Source organism: Mustela nivalis (assembly GCF_964662115.1).
Source record: "Mustela nivalis genome assembly, chromosome: 13".
Lineage (NCBI taxonomy): Eukaryota > Metazoa > Chordata > Mammalia > Carnivora > Mustelidae > Mustela > Mustela nivalis.
The window spans coordinates 71321402-71344042 of NC_139032.1; the positions used below are offsets into that span (position 1 = coordinate 71321402).

The window sequence follows — 22641 nt, forward strand, 5'->3', positions numbered from 1 at the left end:
TCAGCAGAACTTCCTTTTTCTGTCCCCTGCAACTGCTCTTCTTGGGGTCCCTCTGTCCTGGCCAGTACTTGTTGGAATGACAGAATTCTAATTCAAAGTAGTGTTCAAAAAAATCCAATTTTCTCACAAAACTGTGAAGTCTGGGAGTTTTTATTTTGCCTTGAATTCCATTTTCAAACTTTGTCTTCCTCTCTGTTTGCTTTATTCTTAGAAAAGCTTTTCCCATATGGCGTCCACCAGTACCCCTGGGCTTAAATATTAGCATTTAAGCAAACTCACTAGGAAAGTTCTCCTTTTCCATTCTAAGGCAAGTCCCAGGGTTGACTCTCATTAGTTCAACTTTGTCCCCTTGCATTTGTCATATACTCTTCCTAAACTCATCATTGGGATTTTGCTTATATTTTGAGGAGGGAAGGTGAAGAATGGAGATAGTCCTATCTAAATCACACAGAGTAGGAATGGAGGACAGTATCCCCAAGGGGAATTTGAGGTGCTATTAACATAATAAAAGGGAATCAGGGTTGGAAAGGACAAAGCAATGACTGTCCATTATGAATCTTTGATTCCTTGCTTCAAACCACTGATGTCTTTTGATAGGTGGGTAGGTAGGTAGGTAGAGATAGGTAGGTAGGTGGATAGATGAACGGACAGGCAGATAAATAGATTTCTATTTATTTCTATCTATCCATTCACCCATTCATTTATCCATCTATCTACTTACCTATTTGAAATCTATCTAAAATATGCAGCTGAGCATATGCTTTTTGTTTTCTCTTGCATTTTCCTCTTGCCTTTCTAGCTTGCCTCTTTCTACTTATTTCCCAAAGTCTGAATTGTAAATGCCTACTGGGCTGGGAAATACTGAGCTCTCCTTTAAGGGCAAGAAAGGAAGAAAAATGGAGCCGGCCAGAACCAGATTCCTCTGGAACGTGCGGAGAGGGAGATAGGGAAGAACTCACATTAATAATTTTGTCCCCATCATCTATCAAATCACCGGAGTGATCTTTTGTCATTTTGAGTTGTGGGTGCTTTAAAAATTTGCATCTGTGTCCAGGAAAGAAGTAGATAAATTTGCACATGATGGTAAAAGAAGACTTTGGGATATAAATACTCTGATGGGAAATTATGGATACATCCCAAAAGTCCAGTCAAACAGTGTCTGCATTTTAGCTTCCAGACTTCTGTAGTGGGTCAAGCCAAACTCCCAAATGGGTTTTTAAACTTCTGAAACATCAGGCTTGTTTGTTTCCAATCACACAAGCCCTCTTGAATTGAAAAAAACACTGGGTCATCAAACAATATAAAAATTAATTGATATCACTTATCCTTCTGCCTTCAACACATTCAGCCCTGTGACAGTTCAGAAGCAAATACTCTTTAAACAACCTCCCCACATACAAACAGCCTGGTAAGAAGATTTAAAATCCCAGTCAAGGTCTTTGGTTCTGTCTCTGGAATCCATCTGGGCCACCTCATATTTCTTTGTCCTACATCATTGGTCTTGCCCTTTCTCAGTCTTGAGCTCTGAGGGGAGACTGAGGTTCTAGGGTTCTGGTCCCAAACGCTGCCATGACCAGCTTCTTGTGATTGCTTACTGTCTCCCATCCATCAACTGCAAGTCAGAGGCTCTCCTGTCTTGTGCCCTCCCCTTATGGTTCCCAGGTAGATGCATTTACTAGGGGTGCTTAAATAATAGACATTAATTTTCTCATACTTCTAGAGCCCAGAAATCCAAGATCAACATGTTGGCAGGTTTTCTTTCTTCTGAGACCACTCTCCCTGGCTTGCAGATGACCAGTTTTTCCATGTGTCCTCACATAGTCTTCTTTCTTTGTGCAGTGCCTCTGTGTCCAAATGTCCTCTTCTTGTTAGGACACCAGTAAGACTGGATTAGGGCTGACTGTAAAGATCTCATTTTAACTCAATCAGCTCTTTAAAGACTCTGTCTCCAAATACAATCACATCCTGAGGGTACAAGGGTTAGATCTTCAATATAACGAAGAGGGGAGTACATAATCAGCTCATAACAACAGGTAAGTTGACTTCCCACTACAGACTCCCAAATCTGCTAAAAATTGGGAGTCAGACATTCCCATGTGGCTCAAGTAATTTCTTAATAAGACTAATTAAGAATCATGATCATCTGGCAACACAGAAGAGAACAAATCATCACCACTATTTCTGGAAAAAAAACAAGTTAGCTGGACAATACAACAGAGGGGCTAATTATGATCCCAGCCCCCCAAAGACTCTAGAACCTTCTATTTAGATCTGGATATATGTTAACTCCGCTGGCAGCACTTTTCTTAGCTGCAATTTTTATTGCCAGATATTCCTAGAAGTTGTTGATTTGAAAGTGAAGCCACTATGGTATCAAGGAATAAAGATAATGATAATGACTAACTTTTATCAAGTACTTGCTATGTTCTGGGCACTGAGCTGTGGAGTTACATGTATTATCTCATTTAAACCACACCAAAACCCTAAATGGTTTCCATTACTGCCCTCATTGTACAGGTAAGGAAAACTATGGCTTTGACTAGAGAAGCAATTTGCTGTAGTCCTGGTTCTCCCACTAGTTCCCACAGTGAGCTCCTAACCAGCTGTGGCCAAGTCTGTTTTAAAATCAATCTACTTTGGGGCACCTGGGTGGCTTAGTCAGTTGAGGGTCCAACTCTTGTCTTCAGCTTGGGTCATGATCTTAGGTTTGTGAGATCGAGCTCCCTGTCCAGCTCTGCTGAGTATAGAACCTGCTTAAGATTCTTTCTCTCTCTCCCTCTGCCTCTCTCTCTCTCTCTCTCTCTCTCTCAAAAATGAGTAAGTAAATTCAATCTGCTTCAAAAAAAATCTTCAAAAAGGAATTTGTGAGGTTCCCCCCGAGGGACACTGGGGGAGTTAAGCCATATGGGGACTGTAAACTCAGATGCCATCAGGGACCAGACCCTTAACATTAGTGAGTGAAATCAACCCACAAATAAAACAAGAATGTGGTGGAAACTGAGTCCTGTCAGAGCAGGGAAATCTCTTGTAAAAAGGTGACTTGGGGCACCTGGGTGGCTCAGTGGGTTAAGCCTCTGCCTTGGGCTCAGGTCATGATCTCAGGGTCCTGGGATTTAACCCCACATCAGGCTCTCTGCTCAGCAGGGAACCCGCTTCCCTCTCTCTCTGCCTGCCTCTCTGCCTACTTGTGATCTCTGTCTGTCAAATAAATAAAATCAGTCTTAAAAAAAAAGTGATAATAGTCACTCAGCTCTTGGCAGTTGCTGCCATGTAGAGCTATAGATAGCCGGCCTTGTTTTGCCAGTCTTCTAACTTTTTTCCAAAAAACTAGATGTTTGGATGCTCACGTACATTCTCGTGAATTTAAATGCTGGCAACTAAGTAGGAGCACCTGGCTGGCTGTAGAGCATGCGACTCTTGATCTTGGGGTTGCCCCTGTTGGGTATAGAGATTACTTAAAAACTAAATCTTTAAAATGAATGAATGAGGGGCACCTGGGTGGCTCAGTGGGTTAAAGGCTCTGGCTTCAGCTCAGGTCAAGATCCCAGGGTCCTGGGATCAAGCCTCGCATCAGGCTCTCTGCTCTGCTGGGAGCCTGCTTCCCCCTCTCTCTCTGCCTGCTTCTCTGCCTACTTGTGATCTCTGTCAAATAAATAAATAAAATCTTAAAAAAAAAATAAAATGAATGAATGAAGATAACTAAGTCATTTAAAACAAAAACAGTGTTGGTACTCCTGACTGGCTTAGTCACAAGAACACATGACTCTTAATCTTGGGGTTGTGAGCTGGAGCCCCATGTTGGAATAAGTTAAACACACAAACTTAAAAAAAATTAAAACAACAGCAGTGCCTTGCAGATGAAACAAAGCATACCTGCAAGCCTGAAGGGTCATCACTCCTAACTTCTGGGCTGATGAGCATCCTAAGAACTTCTCTGAACTTTTCAGGGGACTCTTTTTTATAAATATTCTCTCTTAGGCACTTCTACTTGATTCAAGTGGGTTTTTTGAATGGGTGAACTCCCACAGGTCATCTGATACCACCACAGCCCCCCAAGGGGAGGAGAGGAAGCTCTGCTGGCAGGACGCCCAGAACTCAGGGCGGAAATGTAACATCGGAAGGCCCCATTCAGTGAGGAAAGGAGTGGTGCTGGCAATCAGATTGCCCAAAGAGAAAACCTCCTCCTCCCAAATGGCCAGCTCCCTGAGTACCCGGACCGGGTCTTTTCAGCCCAAGCACATGCATGGCAAACAGCAGAAATACAAGGAGGGAGGTTGGGGTGGGGAGTGATATGACAATTACGTTTCTGAAAAATAACAATGGTGTTGATATAGCAGACAGATCTGAGTTGGGGGAACCTTGCAGGGCCTGAACTGGTGCACATGCAGTGGGGTTGGAGGGGAGGGATCTGGTGGGAAAGACATAGGCGAGACTAACTTCTTCATATCTCCAAGAGTCATGCTCCACTATGCCTTCATTCCAATGATACTATTTTCACAGCCAAGAGAGACAAAGTCACAGCACACCAGTTGGGTGGTTGACCCTCCAAAGAGCCCAAAGACCTTGAACATGCCCTGGTCATCACTGGCTGTCATAGTTATTAATATACATCTCCTCTGCATGGAAACTAAATCCAAGATGGTGGCTTGGGTTTTTATTTAATTTTATATCACATTATTTAGGGGCTGAAAATCAAATAATTTCCAGCCTAATAAAATCAGGTTGGCAAAAGTAATAATTAGGATGTTATAAAGATTATAACAGAATCTCTTATTGGACTTAGGGAGAAGACCCTCTGAATGATAATATCTGTAGATTAATTTGCAAGTAAACCAGATTTTAAATTGTTAGTTCTCTAACCTTTGAGTAGGGAACTTATTTGTGAGCACTCCTTTGAGTTTGTTGCAAGTATCATGGTTGCCTAAAAAGGCTTTAATTTCTGAGTACTGATTCAGGTCAGCTAAAACAAACCATTTTTAAAATTAGTTTGGGCCTCAGAGTCTCATTAAATTCATTTTAAGCACTGTATCATAATCCTTCTTTGCTCTCATTTTCATGTAGTTTTCAAGTAGTTGAAATTTGCCATCCCCTTACATTATGAGGGATGCTTAAAGTTCACCTTTGATGGTAGACCAGGAGACGAAACACCCAGTTTCTCAACTCACTCTCGGATGCTATGAGAGATAAAAGCTCTCTTAAAGGGAGGTCCAAGACTCCTCATTGTACATTGCTTGCTGAAAACTTTGCAGCTTCCTGCCCAGACATGCACATGTGTGCATGCCCATATGGGTTTGGGCATGGGTTATGCATGAGCACCTACATGGGTCTGCATGTGTGTGTATGCATGTGCATATACAGAGTATATGGATGTGACAGGCACATTCATGTGTGTGCATACCTTCTCAGTCTCAGGAGGGTTGTTCCTTCTTGCCCCTCTCACCAAGGGCACCTTGGTTAGCATAGGTGATTAGTAACAGCATATTGCAGCATGAGCACTGAACTTGGAGAGCCTTCTCCAAATCACAGGTCTGCTTCTTTGTGTTCTTGGGCAAATTATTTACCTCTCCAAGACTCCTGTTTGCATTCTGGAAAGTGAGGATTAAAAATAGTGCCTACTTCACTTGGAACTTTGGACTATTAGTGTGATAATATATGTTAAATATACCACAATGAAGAGCACATAATAAGCACTCAAGAGCTGATAGCTGCTATTATTATTGTTATTCCTTCTTACCCCATGCTTGTAGGGAGAGAGTCAGGTGGAATCAGAAAATTATTTTCCAGCTTCTGTTACTCTTAAGTCTTCACCTCTTTTCCTATGCGTGATTGCCTCTTCAATCACTCAAAGTTCTTCTCAGGGTATTTCCTGGGCTGTTAAAACCCAAGGTGACACTCAAGAGGCACTAGGTGCTTTCATTGTCCATTGTCCATTTTTCAAAAGTTCTGCTGCTCAGGTCACCCTCTGCAGAATTAGATTGTGTGGGATCCCACAGGACCAAGCCCAAATCTCTTCCTGCATGAAAGGAGAACCACCCATCCTAGCTGCCCCAGAGAGGTTCTGTAAACTCTTCGTAAATGTTTGCTGAATTGTGTGGGATTGGGTTTGGTGCCCGGCTATATATTTTTCTCAGGACCCCACCATAAAAACCTTTATTTGATGTGTGCTTTGTTAGCTTGAACCAGAACCTTCAGGAAGACCATTTTCCCTCTGTGAATCTTGATTGTTTTCAGTATGTCCTCAAGTTTCCTGTTCTCCTATCTCTGAAAATGAAAGAAATACTAACCTTTTGGGTGGTAATATAATGTACTGGTTAAAAAAAATAGCCTCTGAGGTAAGAGCACTTGGATTAAGTATGGGTTCCATCACTTCCTAGCTCAGTTTCAAGTCTTTGACCCTCAATTTTCTCATTTGTGATGTGGGAATAGTATTATATCTGCCTCATGTACCTGTACTCTCTGAGGATTGATTGCAAAGTTATACATAAAGACAAAGCCTTTGACCCACAGTGCATCCCCAGGACAGTTTAGTGGTCACAACTAGTTTTATTGTATCCATGTTGGGGGACAGCACCGGGGTCAAGAAGCCTTGGGGGGTACACTTGGCAAGATACGGAGGTTTTTCTTTGTGCATCTTTGAGCAACCTGAACATCGTCCCCTGAGAAGCACCTAGAGAGGCATCACTTACCCAGGAATGTACAGGTAGGGAAAGAGGTCACTAACCTCTGGGTGAGTTTGAGGAAAATAACTTGTCATCCAAGAGGTGGACCTTTTCTTTCATGATGGGCTCTTCTCAGGGAGAGGAACCAAGTGAGGGGAAATTGCCCTTGCTGCCATTGCTTCAGGAGGCCCGGGGGCCTAGCCCTTCCATCTGTCCTGTGAAAGAGAAAGCTGGGGCTCAGGTTCAAGGATGAGCTTCCACCTGGAGCAGTCTGGGCTGGGCTGGGGCCACATCCTGCCTTGCTCCTCCAGCCCCTGGCAGGGCTTTCCCTTCAGAGGAAGCAGGCCCCATCGGCTTATCCTTGGGTGGGGTTTCCCAAAGCCAAATGTTTAAAGGCAAATCATTGTTCTGAAGTTCCGCTAAGTTTTAATGACCACCCTTCTGAGAACGCCTTCAAGAACCAAGCGAGGTTTTTTAAAGCCCAAGGATAGCCAAAGACAGTTACAAGAAGAGAAATACCTGTGTGAGTCTCTGTTCCAAGACACTCTATGCAGAGGCGTGGGAGAAGAAGGAAGAGGTGGGATCCAAGCCCTAGCCCTATCCTTTTCACTGTGATCAGGAAAAATACTTTCACGGTGGGCCGATCTTTTGTTTGTAAAATGGGGTTGACCCAGTTTGGGCCCCAAGAAGAACCCTAGTCTAGGAAATCAGGCAATCTTGTCTTTTCTCGGCCCAGCTCAGCTGGGACTTTCTGGGAGACCCTGGCCACTCGTTTCTGACTGAGGTCTCAGTTCTCTCTGAAAAAACATGAAAAGCTAGGTTCTAGACTCTCTTGAAGTTCCAAGCTATGTGTGGGTCAGTAAGTTGATGAGGGCTGAGGCAGAGGTGTGGCAGGGAGGAGAATAGCCAGGATGGATAGGAAGGTTGGCCACATCTGAGCAGGCTCCATCCACCAAAGTCCCCACAAATGAAAGGGACAATCTCCTAGCAGTTGGAGGTCTACTGGGTCCTCTGTTCTCTCCTTTAAATCAGGTGATGTAGGTCCTCATCTGGGCTCTATTTTCCCCAATCTGCTATTGCTCAGCTATTCTTAAGACATTCCAGCTGTCCAATGAACATGACCTTGGTTGGTGGTAAGGAAGGTACCCAGGAAAAGAGGGCACCTCCCTTACCACATGGAGGCTGAGGACATTGTAGAGGAGCTTTCTATCCTGATGAGAAAGCAGCTCAGTTGGCTTCAGGCCACTTCCAACTCCAATTCAATTTGGGGAACATTGAATGAGCCCCTGCTACACATCAGCCCTCACTGTGCTGACTGAGATGAAGTGGGACTGGGTGGGGCTGGTGAATGGATGGCCCTGTCTTCATAGTACTCAAAGAGTCCTTAGGGAACCTGGCTAGCTCATTCGGTGGAGTGTTCAACTCTTGATCTCAGGGTTGTAAGTTCAAACCCCACATTGGGTGTAGAGATTACTCAGAATGCCCAGAGTCCTGCCACCCAGATGTTTTATGGCTGATGACTGTTATGCCCCAATAATGGGTCCATGATTAAAGGAGCAAGACTGATATAAAGCGAAGGTCAAGCAAAGCTTTATTTTGCACCAAGCATCAAGAATCTAACCAAACGTTCGGGGACACACCTCTTACAAGAGAGGTTGACCCTTCTCTGTTTCACAGTCTAGCTTTTAAGGGCAAAGGCCATGCGGTTGGGCCTGGCCACGCGCAGGTGACCAATGAGGTTGTAACACACACAGGAAACTCCACAGTGATGCTAGGTGACCTATTGAGTTATAATTGTAGTAGGTGCTAGGTGACCAATTGAGTTACCCTAGTAGACATTTGATTTAGCCTATCACACCTTGGTTAGGATTGGCGCCCCAAAGTCTCCCAAAGGGCGGGGCCCATACTCCTTAGTAACCAGGGAGACAGTATGCATCCCCTCACTGATTGGATGACTCTACCTGGCTTGACCCACCCTTGTATCTGGGCTTTGTTACCTGGAGCTGGTTTCTGGGACTTGTTTTAAGTGAATCCCCTGGGGGAAGGGGAGCAGGGGCAGTTTAACTTTAATGAAAGCCTCTTGCTAAGTAGGTCCTTACAGTGACTACACCTTCACATCCTCCCCATCTCTGGATTTGCCAACAAGTGCCTAGGGCCACCAGGCCTAGCCTGGCTTGGAAGAATGGGACCAATGACAACCTGTTTGTTTCTTTAGCATCTAGAGTAAATTAGCACAGCTCTGGTGCTATTTCTAATGCCCTCCACACCCTGCCCTTCAGCGTCCCCCAACCTCCTTGGAGCACTCTGACCCCCTGCCCCATTCTGAAGCTCTGATCCTTCCAACCTGGCTGTCCAAAACTCACACTTCTTATTTAACCAATATTTGGGGAGGCTAACTGGGTATCAGGCTAAGTCCCTGCCCACAAGCGCTTACAAGCTAGTTGATAAGGTCCCTCTCAGGCATCATTGATGAGCCATTGCTGTCAGCCAGACACACTTAAGGGCTTTCCCTGCCCAACAAGTGGGGCTAAAGATCAGGGCTATGAGTTCACCATGGAGGGAGCAGGTGGTGATGTCACTCTGGACACCTCACGCTGGAGCTGGCATCAGAAAGCAATGCTGAGCACTGGCATCACCTGTGTATTTAACTTTTGTGAATTCTTGTGTATATTTCTAGCTAAAATATGATAGAAAAGTACATTTGAAAAGTATCAGGAATTCTGCTGACATTCCAATCTATGTGTCTGCCTGTCAGACCCTGCTATTTGCTTGTCTAATAGCCATCAACCTGTCTCCTTCTTTCTTGATGGCCAAGATCCCAATTTTGTTCCTTTGTTCATCCTCCAAAGGGCTGTGTGCTAAGAGAACGCTGACCCAGGGAAGGCCTGACTCAGGGGGTAAATCTTGATTAATTAGCCCCAAGCCGATTTTGAGGATTCCATTTGCTTTTTCTACAATTGGCTTAGAGATCGACTAATGCTGTGTTTGAGTGAGACTTTAGGTGTGTAGGCCAGGGTGCCTTGGTGGAAGTGTATTTACTCCTCCCTTTTCCTGCCTCTGGATGTTTTCATGACACATGGAAATGCTATGTCCACCTTGGGACCATGGAAGAAAATCAAGAGAATGGCAGAGAGGTCAAACTGGGACTAAGAGGCCCTAAGGCCATAGAGCCATTGGATCCATCAACCACCTCTGGTGCCACACTACCTTGAGACTTCTTGTTCCATGAGTCACTCAATCCTCTGTTGTTTAGTCATCTGTTAAGTAGGCTTTCTATTACATGCAGCCAAAAGCACTCTGAAGGATACCCTCTGGCACGAGGATGACAATGCCGGTGTTAATCTGCTGTTCCATAGCTGATCTCTCCTTCTATCTCCAGTGTGCGCATCTCCAAAGCCTGAGAAATTCTACAGTTTCCAGATCTGAATTTTTTGTACAACATGATCCTTAGCCCAAGCCAACAGCATCTTCTGGTACTTAACAAAGGAAATGGTCTGTTCCAAAGCTGGAACAAACTGTGGCTCTGTTGGGTTTTCTGAAGTACGGTGCTATTTTGGACAGGATGGAAGATTTAAGGAATTTTCAAGAGCAGCCGTGACTATGCAGGATGAGGTCTTTTGTCTTTATGCCATAAATCCTTCATGAGATGCGACTAACCTATGCAATAAGCACGGGGAATAATGAAAACAGGGAGGCTCCAAAACAGTAGAAAGTATAGATCATCATAGCCTTGTTTTGGAGGCAAAATTCAAATGGCAGGAGTGATTTAGGGAATAGAACACAGATTTACCTAAAGAACTCTATCCAAAGAACTGGAGGTTGATGGGAAAGGCAAGTCTGGAAGGGTTCCCTCCTCTCCTTAGGCTGGGCTAGGTTCTGTTACTATAATGAACAACTCTCAATTCCCATGTCTTAAAACAACAAAGGTTTAGTTCTCACTCATCCTACATGGCCACTGTGGGTTGGCTGCATCTCTGCCTTGGGTTACCCTCACCCTGGGACTCAGGCCAACAGAATCCCACTCTCTGAAACATTACCATTCACCATGGTAGTGGAGAGGCGCTCTGGAGCGCCTTCCATCAATTACATGCTCCAGCCTAGAAGTGATAGATGCCACTGCTGCCCACACTCATCAGCCAGAACTCATCACAGGACCACCAATTCCAAGGAGGCCAGGAAGTGAAATTCTGTTATGTGTCCTCAAGAGGAAAGAACTGAAAATACTTGGTGAGCAGCACTAATGACCCACTTTGTCCAACAATCAATCTAAAATCTGTGTTGACAGATGAGCTAGAGCAAAGATCCACTCTCTTGCCCCCAAGGGTCCATATTGACTTGCCTTTCTTTCTTACTCTGCTTTTATCTAGCAGCACACAATGGTCCCAGGAGATCTAGGGTTAGCTAACACCCTCTGGGACGGTGCTACCCTCTCCCTCTAGGTCTCTGACCTTGTGTTTTCACTTTAGTCTATTTTGTAGTACTAACCAGAATCAGAGATAAAGAAATCACCCAGTGTTTTCTGCAGTGCCACTGGTTGCTTCCCCAACAAGCCTTCTTAGCAGCTCATCCCATTCTTTGCTCAGACTCATCCTGTCTCCCTTTGCTCAAACAAAAAAGCCATGTTGTCTACAGGTTACTATACTCAAGCCCTTAGAGCTACCCTCCCATCAGCCCACATCCCTCACCTTGTTGGTGCTCATGGGTGCCCTTGGCTTCTCCAGCCGGGCCCAGAGCTCAGCCTCTTTCTGCTTGCTCTTCCCTGTCAACCACACATGTGTTATTCCCAAAGAAATCAAAGAGAAGGGCCATGCCAATGAGTAGAGAGCATCTTGTGCATGGAGACCGGACATGTGAGTGCTAAGGAACTGGAAGCTCGGGCTCATGGATTTCTTCATCTGACTGTGTGGCTAAGCGAGGAGATGTATAAAAAGCAACAATTGGTTGGCTGATTTTACTTATTCCGGAAAGATTTTTGTATAACTGTCCCTGATGGGGGGCCTTAAAAGCATACATCAGCTATAAGTAGACAGGTCTCAGTTTTTCCCACCACTGTGAAATGCAAACCTGTTCTCTTCTGGGAGAAAGATGTTATTTTAATCTAGGGATTATAGAAATAATGTAAAAATATGTTCTCTCTTCTTTGAGAAATTATAAATAAAAGAGTTTAAGCAAAGGGAAAGGGAATATAAGAGAAAAAAGGTTAGGGGCGCCTGGGTGACTCAGTGGGTTAAAGACTCTGCCTTCGGCTCAGGTCATGATCCCAGGGTCTTGGGATCGAGCCCTGCATCAGGCTCTCTGCTCAGCGGGGAGCCTGCTTCCTCCTCTCTCTCTGCCTGCCTCTCTGCCTACTTGTGATCTCTGTCAAATAAATAAAATCTTTTTTAAAAAGAGAGAGAGAAAACGTTATTTGGATGGAGAGTGTATAGAAATATAATATGTAAAGTAGTGTGTGTGTGTGTATGAATATATATATATATATATACATATACATATATGTATATATATATAAATTATCAAAATTCTTAGGTCAAATTCTTTATATGGGTTCTTTCCCTGAAATCAGAGGTGACCGTGCTTACACAACTGACTAATAATAGAAATACGTCAGTCTGGAATGTGTTCTTTTGCAATTATACATGTGACCTGTTAAATATTTGTGCTATTGCTATAAATATTGATCTTAGCTGAGTGGAAATTCATCTCAGGAACGTAGACATGAAAGGAGAGGTTGATAGTCATTGATAAAATCCTAGAGTGGAAGAATGACAAATGAGCATTCTAAGCTATTCCCCTGCCTACTTGGGGTACAAGGCATTTACACGTTGGTGGTATGGAAATCACCATTGCGGAAATAAAAGTCATATTTTCTACATTCTACAACCTAGTGAGAAGGTTATTATTCTTCTTATTAGAAGTGTAGGTCTTCTTGCTTCTCCAAGTCCTCAGGGTGAGAGGGTCTGCTGCCCTTTGGTGTTCAGATGAAACCGACCCATGGCTCTGTCGTGTATATTCGGGTCTAATACCCTGTCCCAGATTCTTATCATCATGTCCTCCTCAGATCCCACTTTTTTTTTTTTTTAAAGATTTATTTATTTGACAGGGAGAAATCACAAGTAGACAGAGAGGCAGCCAGAGAGAGAGAGAGAGGGAAGCAAGCTCCCTGCTGAGCAGAGGGCTCGATGTGGGACCCGATCCCAGGACCCTGAGATCATGACCTGAGCCGAAGGCAGTGGCTTAATCCACTGAGCCACCCAGGCGCCCCTCAGATCCCACTTTTGCAGGGAGCTCCTCTGTGCACCTGCCATTCTCTCCTCTCCAGCCTGAGGTCCTCATTCTGTTTCCACCAAACCACACCAACACAAGATAATTGTGTAGAACAGATCTTCACTCAAGGTATGAGACTGAGGGGAGCATTATGGGATGAGACAGCATGACAAAAAATTTAAAATCGATGTTTAAACGTCACGGTTCTCGAGAGTCCTTTTTGTTGCCCTTGGAGATTTCTTAGCCAGTTCTCATCCCAGCTTCTTTCAGTTTCTCTCCTTTTTTGAATAGACTTCTTCCTTTCCCTCCTACTTCCATGGCATGGGGCCCATCCTATCCAAAACTCAGTTTTCTCCCTGGAAGGAATTTTGTCTCTAGCTTTTAAAATAACATTTTCCTGTCCTTACAACTTATCATTAAGTTGCGTGTCTGGTTCAGTTGGTAGAGCACACAACTCTTGATCTCAGTGTATACCCACACTGGGTATAGAGATTACTTAGAAACAAACAAAAAAGGTGTATTCTTGGTTGTAGGCTAAAATTTTGAGAAGACATATATGTTTCATGTCTCTTAGGGCCATATATCCATTAGTAAAGATTGGATTGCTTATGAAAGGATCATAGTAGAGAAAATATTGTTCCTCACATGGCATAACATGGAGAGATATGGGGGAACCTGGCTGGCTCAGTCGTTAGCACATGCAACTCCTGACCTCAGGGTTGAGAGAGTTCAAGTGCCACCGCTGGGCACAGAGCTTACTTAAAAAAAAAAAAAAATAGAGAAGAAAGCAAGCAAGCAAGCAAGCAAGCAAGCAAGCAAGCAAAAGATAGATATAGAAAGAAGCTAGATATAGAAAGAGAAATATAGATATATCAATACTTGTAACTGAAATTTCTTTGCAGCAAAGGTGTTCATTTGCATTTGAACAAAGATAAATGTGCTTTATCCAAAATGACTTTCATGTACAATTTTGCTTAGGTATTGTATCTATTAGTTACTATTACAATAATGCTTCTTAACCTATATCATTTTCAAATTCAATGTCTTTTATTGTCGTACATGTGCAGCTGGGCTAGGGATTGACTGATCAAGACTTGGCTTGGCTCCAAGGTGCTGATGGGGCCCAGGTCCGCTCCCCAGTCCCTTGCAGACCACTGGAGCATGTCTTCCTCATGCTATAGCAGAAATGCAGGAGGGCAAGCCCATTTCAAACCTTTGATTGCCTTATGTCCACTAACCTCGCACTGGCCAGAGGAAACATCTGAGGGGCAGGGAAGAAAATTTCTCCTACAGAGGGAAAGGAGGAGAATGAATATTTGCTGAATGATAATTCAAACTACTCCATAAAGTAAGTATCAGATAATTGTCCATTATGCCCAATGTCTGTGTCTCTCTGCCAGCCTGATCCAACAGGGGCCAGCAGTGCCTTAAACCAAGAGGGACTACTAGTCTGTTGAATGCAAGATGTGTCAGGGAAGTAATCCATTCATGTAGGAGCAAAGATATCTCTCCCAGAAACTTGCATTTAAGAAAAAGCTGAGAACCTCCTTGTAGCAATTTCTCTAGAAGAAACTGTAGGGCAGCTCACCAAACTGACCCAGTTACTACAACCTAGTTAGAAACAACTATTTGCACCTTGCAATACATTGAGTGCATGGAACTTGAATAATCCATTGTGCATATGTCCTGTACAATGAGGGTCTCAGGGATCCAGAATATAAAATAATGTAATGGATGCTAAAATATTAAAATTGAATTAATGTCCTATTAGTTTCTTAAAAGCATCATGCAAAAATTGTTTCTCTTTCACCATCTGGTTTGTCCATTTGGTCTTTACAGAAATGCTGGAGTCTAACAATCTTTCTTGTACATGTCTCTGCTTTCTTAATTTAGAACAGAAGCTGGTAAAGTAACTTTTTAAAAAATTACTATATAATTTTTATGACATTAATACAAATTTGACACAAAAATCATTACAATACCATACACGGAAGTATATGGAATACTATAGTGAATATTTTATGTACCTACAACTTGCTTAAGACATCAATTCCTATCACCATACAAATTATTTACTGATAACACTACCAAGCGAGTTATGGTGATATCAAAATGATTACATCACACATTGTTGGTGGTTGTAAGATTGGCATCATTGTTTTACAAAGTGGAATGGGAACACATGCCATTACCCTTATAAGTACACATACTTTTTGCTTAGGAGTCCCTTTGAGGGAGATTATTCATAAAAAAGCATTTTAGACAAAGAGGTATTCCTTTTAGCATTACCTATACTGATGAGAAATTAAAAATAACCTAAATATCCAACATTTTAGAAATAGTTAAGCAAGTAATGGTATAGCAACTCATTGGGTGATTATAGAATCAGTTAAATTGAAATTCTGAATATTGCTTAGCAAAATGTTTTTTTTATTGTGGTAAAATATACATAATGTAAAGTTTGCATTGTAACCATTTTTAAGTATGTGGTTCTGTGCATTAAATACATTCACAGTGTGGTGCCACATTAATCACTATCCATCTGGTTTAGAGCATCTTATGGGCCAAATCTGGCCTGGTGCCTGTTTTTGTAAATAAAGTTTTATTGGAACTCAGCCATGCCTATTTGTTTTGAATGTTGTCTGTTGGCTGTTTATGGGTTGTGTGTTTTGCTCTACAATGGCAGCTTGAGAAGTTACAACAGAAATGGCATGACCACAAAGCTTAAAATATTTACTGTGTGGCACAGAACATGTTCGCTAATCCTCACTTAACGTAATGCTAGATAATTGAAAGTTTTTAATTTGAGCTAATCACACAAGTCCAGAATGAATGCTGTCCTTGAGTTATCCTTAGACAAAATTATTTGTTAAGGAAATCAACAATGGAAGCAAATATTACACAGCGAATTTTAACCTATTAAAGAAAACAATCTCTTTAATGCTTTAGGTTCTGAGCATTCCTGTGTCTCAGCAGGCAGCTGTTATACCAATTACAAAATTTGTATCTACTGGTTAAGTTGGCCCTTAAAAACTTTACTAAGGGGGCTCCTGGGTGGCTCAGTGGGCTGGGCCTCTGCCTTCAGCTCAGGTCATGATCTCAGGGTCCTGGGATCAAGTCCCACGTCTGGCTTTCTGCTCGGCGGGGAGCCTGCTTCCCCCTCTCTCCACCTGCCTCTCTGCCTACTTGTGATCTCTCTCTGTCAAATAAAGAAAGAAAAAAAAAAAAACTTTACTAAGTATTCCTTTTTTAGCTTTTAAGAAGATGACTTTATCTGCAATAAATGTTTTTCTACAAATATACTTGTCATTACTCTAATACAGACCATCCCCCCTTAATTCACTCATACAATTGCATCTGACCCAGTGTAGTTTGGCTACATTGTGTTCGTGGGTATATCTGAACACCAGCCCCTGATCTCCTTTTTGAGGTGAAGAGAGCAAAACCTTGTCTCTTGCCATGTGTCTATTCTTGGAGATCATCTGGTAGCTTAAGAAAAAAAGAACACTAGCATTTATCAAGACTTGGAGAGAAAACATAGATTTTCAAAGTGAACATAAACTCTCTGTCATTTCCAGTACGTATGTGGAATCTAGGGCAGTGAATAATCTGGAATCAGTTCTACTGGGTGTTGAATAGATTCAGATGTCTGTGTTTCTGCGTCCTGGAATTCACTTTAAGCCCCCAGTAAGACCTCACGATGAGGACTGGATTCTGGAAGAGAATTCATTCCAACTTCTTCTCCACTCTGGCCTGGGAATGGAACTGTCTGGAAGTTACAGGACTTAGACAATGGACTCCAAAATTGGAGGTGAGGTAGAAACAAAGGAGGTATTGACGGGCCACACTTCTCCAAGGATGTTTTCCCAGTAACTGCCCTGCAGGGGAAACTGTGCAGCGACATTGGTTTCCTTTATAACACATATGGGATTGGAATCTGCAAAATGTCACTTAGGTGTCCATCCATGCCAGCTGAATGTACTTTTGTTTTTGTTTTTGCTTTTGTCAGGGGTCGGGTGGGAGAGTATACTGCTAAAGGGAGACGAGGCAGCCTCAGACGCCACAGAAACATCCAGCGCAGACATGACTGTCAAGGTAAGAGATGTCTTCTTTAGTTCGGTTCTCAAAGAAGTACACCCCTCAGGAAAACGAGCCCCTGGCAGACTGCTGGGAGCCAAAAGGGCACGGCCCCTCAACTCTGCTGGGATTCTTTCTCTGCTCACTAGAGCTGCAGTGAGTCAGCCAGACATAAGATTTTCTGAACTTTGGCATCTAGGTTAGGAAGCTACCTGAAAGGTAGAATCCAAGAGATGAATTACAATGGCTTGTTGCAGGGTCTTCGGTGACTATCTGCATATAGGTTGTGGGCACATGGTAACCCCATGGGCACAGTGGAGCAAAGCTGAGCATTCCAAGCTGAGCAACCGGGGCCCCACTGTGCCTTGTGAAGAAAGGTCAGAGAGGCAGAAAGAGCCTTGATCTTGACTCAAGACTTCCAGTGATGCCAGTGGGAAGGCAGCACATGACCCACTCCAGCTGGAACACCAGTGGCCAAAAGTTTACAAAATGAGTCATCTGGAAATCAACCTAATTATCACTGTTCTAATGAAATGCATGAATTTATAATCACTGCCTAGATTAAAGAATCCATAGCAACATTTATTAGAGTCAACGACTTCCCCTCTATTAATAGATTAGACACAAAGGAATAGTTCTTCCTTCTTGAAATTCTGTTTATGATTCCGTGGACAGAGGTTGGGAGTAGGAAGACTTTCTAACATTTTTGATTGAGTGATTAGAATCTACATATAAACCACTAATGAATTTTTCTTTGAAAAAAGAAGGTAATGTCCTCCCTTTCTTCTAAGTCAGCTCTAGGCCCATGGGGCTTGAACTCACAACCGCAAGATCAGGTGCCCCAAGTAGGGTCCCTCTCTGTATTGAGATATACCTAGATATATTTCAGTCCTGGATTTATTAGTAGAGGTTGTACTAACAGGAACATACAGGATGAATGTATCCAAGCTTTCCCTTGTAATGTGAAGGCTGGAGTTGTATTATCTATGTTTCAAATGTCAGAGAAAGCAAACAAAAATGCCACAGTGAAATTAAATGAAAGATGGGATAGTAGCCTGGTTGGTAAAAAAAAGTCAACTAATCTAAATAATAACCATCCAGTACTGAAAGTTCATTTGTTTATAGTTATGTTGTTATGTTTAACGGAGTTTGCAAGACAATAATATATATCCAATGGTGTATTAGTGTTTCACTGACTGTTATTGCAAAGACAAGTTTGCATCGATGGCTGCATTAGACAGAGAGGGACAGGTGGATGAAGCTGATAGATTTAGATTGACCCTTTTGGAATCTGGCATCTTCTTAAGAGTTTGTTTCTGAGCTGTGTTGCTGATAGAGCTGCAAATGTAGTGCAGACATTCAAATGATCAGAAAGCCTAGAGCTTGTTTTATAAAAGCAAATGGCATATTCTGATAGAAGCAAGTCTTGTCCAAGTCCCATTTTATAAGGTTGCTGCTTAATCAGGCTGTGGATCCTTAGAACCAGGATCGTGACTAAAGTTGTATTTGGGTCTATCCGGTTTACATGTCGTTCTATCTCTCTTTCTCTTCTCTTTTAATGAATAGCTGGGAATGTTTAACAGAGGATTTTTAGTTCTTTAGAATCGAACCACTCTGAAGAATGGATACCATATAGTTTAAAAAGTTAAGCAAAATAGATGTATATTTAAATACATCCATAAATTTCTACAAATATTATCAAGTTCCTCCATGAATGCCAGTCTCTTCTCACTAAAGAATTTGTGAAACTTAAGGAACTACTTTTGTTTAGAACTTCTACTTTGGTTTTCCCAATTACGCAGGAATCACTATTTTTTGCCCTTTGCTTCATACTCTGGTTCCCACTCCACACTGCTTGATGTATCCATCCTGTCCTTATACCTAACCTAAAGAACTGTTTTTTCCTGCATCTATAAGTGCCCGATGTTCATTAATTAACTAAAGATTCCTCATCACATATCTATATATGTACAGCTATCACTGTTTCTAATAGCTACTTCATATATCCTTGCAATATCAGCTCTTCCTGCCTTCTGCCCTGCGAAAGTTTTATTCTTTAAAACTGTAATTACAATAAAACTTAATCCATTGACACTTGCCAAGGGGACTACCAGGAGAAATCACTAAAACAGTCTGGTATCCTCCATATTGCTCTTCTTATAATAGACATATCTCTCTTAGTGCTTAGAAATTTTCTTTCTGAAAATGGTGCAAAAAAATTTTTTTGCATTGTCGCAATTCCCTGAATGTGGTTTTCTCTACTTCATGTAACCTTTTAATACCATATCTTATTTTTAAATGACAAAGTCATGCTTCTAAAAATATACATGACTCAGAGGAGTAAATTCATTCATAAATAAACATCGATCATTCTGAGGAACATTGAACTAAGAACATTTATATTAAAAACACCCTCTAAATATAGGTCTGCTCAACAATTTAAAATCACTTGGTGTTGGGGCGCCTGGGTGGCTCAGTGGGTTAAGCCGCTGCCTTTGGCTCAGGTCATGATCTCAGGGTCCTGGGATCGAGTCCCGCATCGGGCCTTCTGCTCAGCAGGGAGCCTGCTTCCTCCTCTCTCTCTCTCTGCCTACTTGTGATCTCTCTCTGTCAAATAAATAAATAAAATCTTTTTAAAAATAAATAAATAAATAAATAAATAAATCACTTGGTGTTGTAGGTTGAAGTGTGAACCCACTCCTTCCCTGCCAAAAAGGGATATCTATGTGCTATACCAGGTACCTATGAATATGACCTCTTTCTTGACTGATGATTTACAGACCTGTACTCCTGAAGCAAATAACACATTATAGGTTAATAAAATATATATATATATATGACCTCTTTCTGGAAAAGGGGTCTTTTCAATGTAATTAAGTTAAGAATCTGGGTGAGATCACCCTGGATTAACCCAGTCCAATGATACATGTCTTTACAAGAGACAGAGGAGGAAACACACCTGGAAGAGAAGGCCACATGAACAGAGATGGGGGTATGAGATGGGGGTATGTGCAGGCCCAAACCAAGACCACATGGAATCAACCAGAAGCTGGAAGAGGCAGGGAAGGATGCTCCCTTAGAACCTTCAGAGGGAGCACAACCCTGCCAATGCCTTGATTTTAAGCTTCTGGCCCCAAAACTGAGAGAGAATAAATTTCTGTTCTTCTAAGCCACCAAGTTTGAGGTAATTTGTGAGGGCAGCTCTAGGAAACAAATACACTCCCATCCACGGGGAATTTTGTATCTATTTTTCACAAGTGTCAGTGCCAGAGACATGGAAAACCAGTACTCTGCACACCCATCACTGTTTTCTTAGTATACTGTGTTCACTTTTTTTAAAAATTGAAGTATAAGTTGACTTATATGACTTAAATCATTACAGGTGACTAATGACATATTATTGACATTATAGTGGCATATTGACACTATATGTCACTTATGACTAATGTCATTGGTTGACTAATGACATATATGACTAATGAGGTTACATTAGTTTCAGGTGCACAACAGAGTGATTTGACAAGTCTAAATGTTATGCTCTGTTCATAAGGGTAGCTACCACCTGTCACCATACAATACTTATTACAATATCATTTTTTTAAAGATTTTATTTATTTGACAGAGAGAGAGAGAGATCATAAATAGGCAGAGAGACAGGCAGAGAGAGAGGAGAAAGCAGGCTCCCTGCTGAGCAGAGAGCGCGACTCGGGGCTCGATCCCAGGACTCTGAGATCATGACCTGAGCCAAAGGCAGAGGCTTTAACCCACTGAGCCACCCAGGCTCCCCTACTATATCATGACACGCATAAGGAATACATATATTCCTTATGCTGTTTTTATTTTTATTGTTTTTTATACTGCTGATGATGATTCTCACAGCCATGCAAGCTTTAGAAAATACTGGTCTACACTATTTGCTTTTGTTTTTAAATCAAGCAGCAAAACAGAATAAGATACAACATAGAAGCTATCCTAAAGTATAACTATCCTTGTGCTCTAGTGAACAGACACAGGCTGAAGGAGTTCTTGAAACAAGAACAGGTGAAAACAACTTTTAAAAAGTGAACATAGGGGACGCCTGGGTGGCTCAGTTGGTTAAACGGCTGCTTTCGGCTCAGGTCATGATCCCAGCATCCTGGGATCAAGTCCCACATAGGGCTCCTTGCTCAGCGGGAAGCCTGCTTCTCCCTCTGCCTCTGCCTGCCACTCTGCCTGTGCTCACTCTCTCTGACCAAAAAAAAAAAAAAAGAAAGAACATAGTAGGGGCACTGGCCAGCTCAGTCAGAAAAGCACGTGACTCTTGATCTCAGGTCGTGAGTTTAAGCCCAACGTTAGATGTAGAGATTGTTTAAATGAGTAAACTTAAAGAAAAAAAAGAAAAGAAAAGAAAAATGATCCTAATCTATCCAACTGTCCATCTAACAGATGAATGGCTAAGTTCATTATAAATCATCCCTGTGACATTCATTCCATAACTGGAAGCCTGTATCTCCCACTCCCCTTCAACCATTTGCCCATCCCCCCACCCCTTTCCCTCTGGCAACCATCAGTTTGTTCTCTGTATTTATGGGTCTGTTTCTGCTTTGTTTGTTCACTTGTTTTGTTTTTTAGATTACACATAAATCAAATACACATAAATCACATGGTATTTGTCTTTCTCTGTCTGACTTATTTTACTTAGCATAACACCTTCCAGGTCCATTCATGTTGTCACAAATGGCAAGGTCTCATCTTTTTTTATGGCTGAGTAATATTCCATGATATACATATATAGGCTGCATCTTCTTTATCTATTCATCCATCGATGGACACTTACCACTGTTCACTAGAAGAAAAGGGCACTCTTATTTCAGAATAGCTTCTATATTATACTTTATTGTGTTTTTCTGCATGTCTAGACATTGTTTTTTTAGAAAAGGGATGGATCAGTATTTTCTGAAACTTGCGTGACTCTGAGAATCTGCAGCTATATATTTTTAAAAAAATAGTAAAAATACAGCTTTCCAGGCTTGGAAAAAAAATCAAGATCTGGGTTTGGGAATTAGCATTTTTAAGGAGTGCTCCAGTGACTATGGTGGTCAGTTTGGGAAAATGTTGTCTCTGCATACAATTATGGCAGGGTCATGTGTGGCCATGTGAGCCCTGTCATTGCTCCGGGTTCTCTAGTTACCACCTAGCCTGGGAAAGGACTTCCCCACCCAAAACCCTTGGATTCCATTCCTTTACTTTTGAACACTGACCAAGGCTTAGGTATTTCCTTTCACTTTCCAGATTTCCTTACCCTAACTCCAGTTTCGTTTCTAGCCTTGTCTTCCACCATGTCTCTTTCTGTGTTTTCATATGTTGTGGCTATGGACCTGGGCGTGGAATTGCTGGGTCATGTGGTAAATACATGTTTCATTTTGTGAGGAACTGTCAGGTTGTTTTCCCAAGTGGCTGCACCATTTTACACACCCCCAGCCTCGGGTAAGGGGTCTACTTTTTCCACGTCCTAGTCCCCACTTGCTTTAGTCTGTGTTTTGATTATAACCATCCTAGTGGGTGGCAAGGTGGCATTTCACCGTGGTTTTGGTTTGCATTCCCCAGGGGTAATAATGCTGAGTATCTTTTCATGTGCTTATGGATCATTTGTATGCAGTTA

The 22641-nt window shown here is 42.2% G+C and overlaps 1 protein-coding gene across 6 annotated transcripts in view; it reads left to right on the plus strand.

The window, feature by feature from the left end:
- The window catches only part of PALM2AKAP2 (PALM2 and AKAP2 fusion), a 448736-nt gene that overhangs the window by 298649 nt on the left and 127446 nt on the right, over window positions 1-22641 (plus strand). For all 6 annotated transcript variants that reach the window (XM_082696837.1, XM_082696843.1, XM_082696845.1 and 3 more), the window contains one exon: window positions 16933-17018. In XM_082696837.1, coding sequence (XP_082552963.1) covers window positions 16933-17018 — 86 coding nt within the window. The remainder of the gene's footprint in view (window positions 1-16932; window positions 17019-22641) is intronic.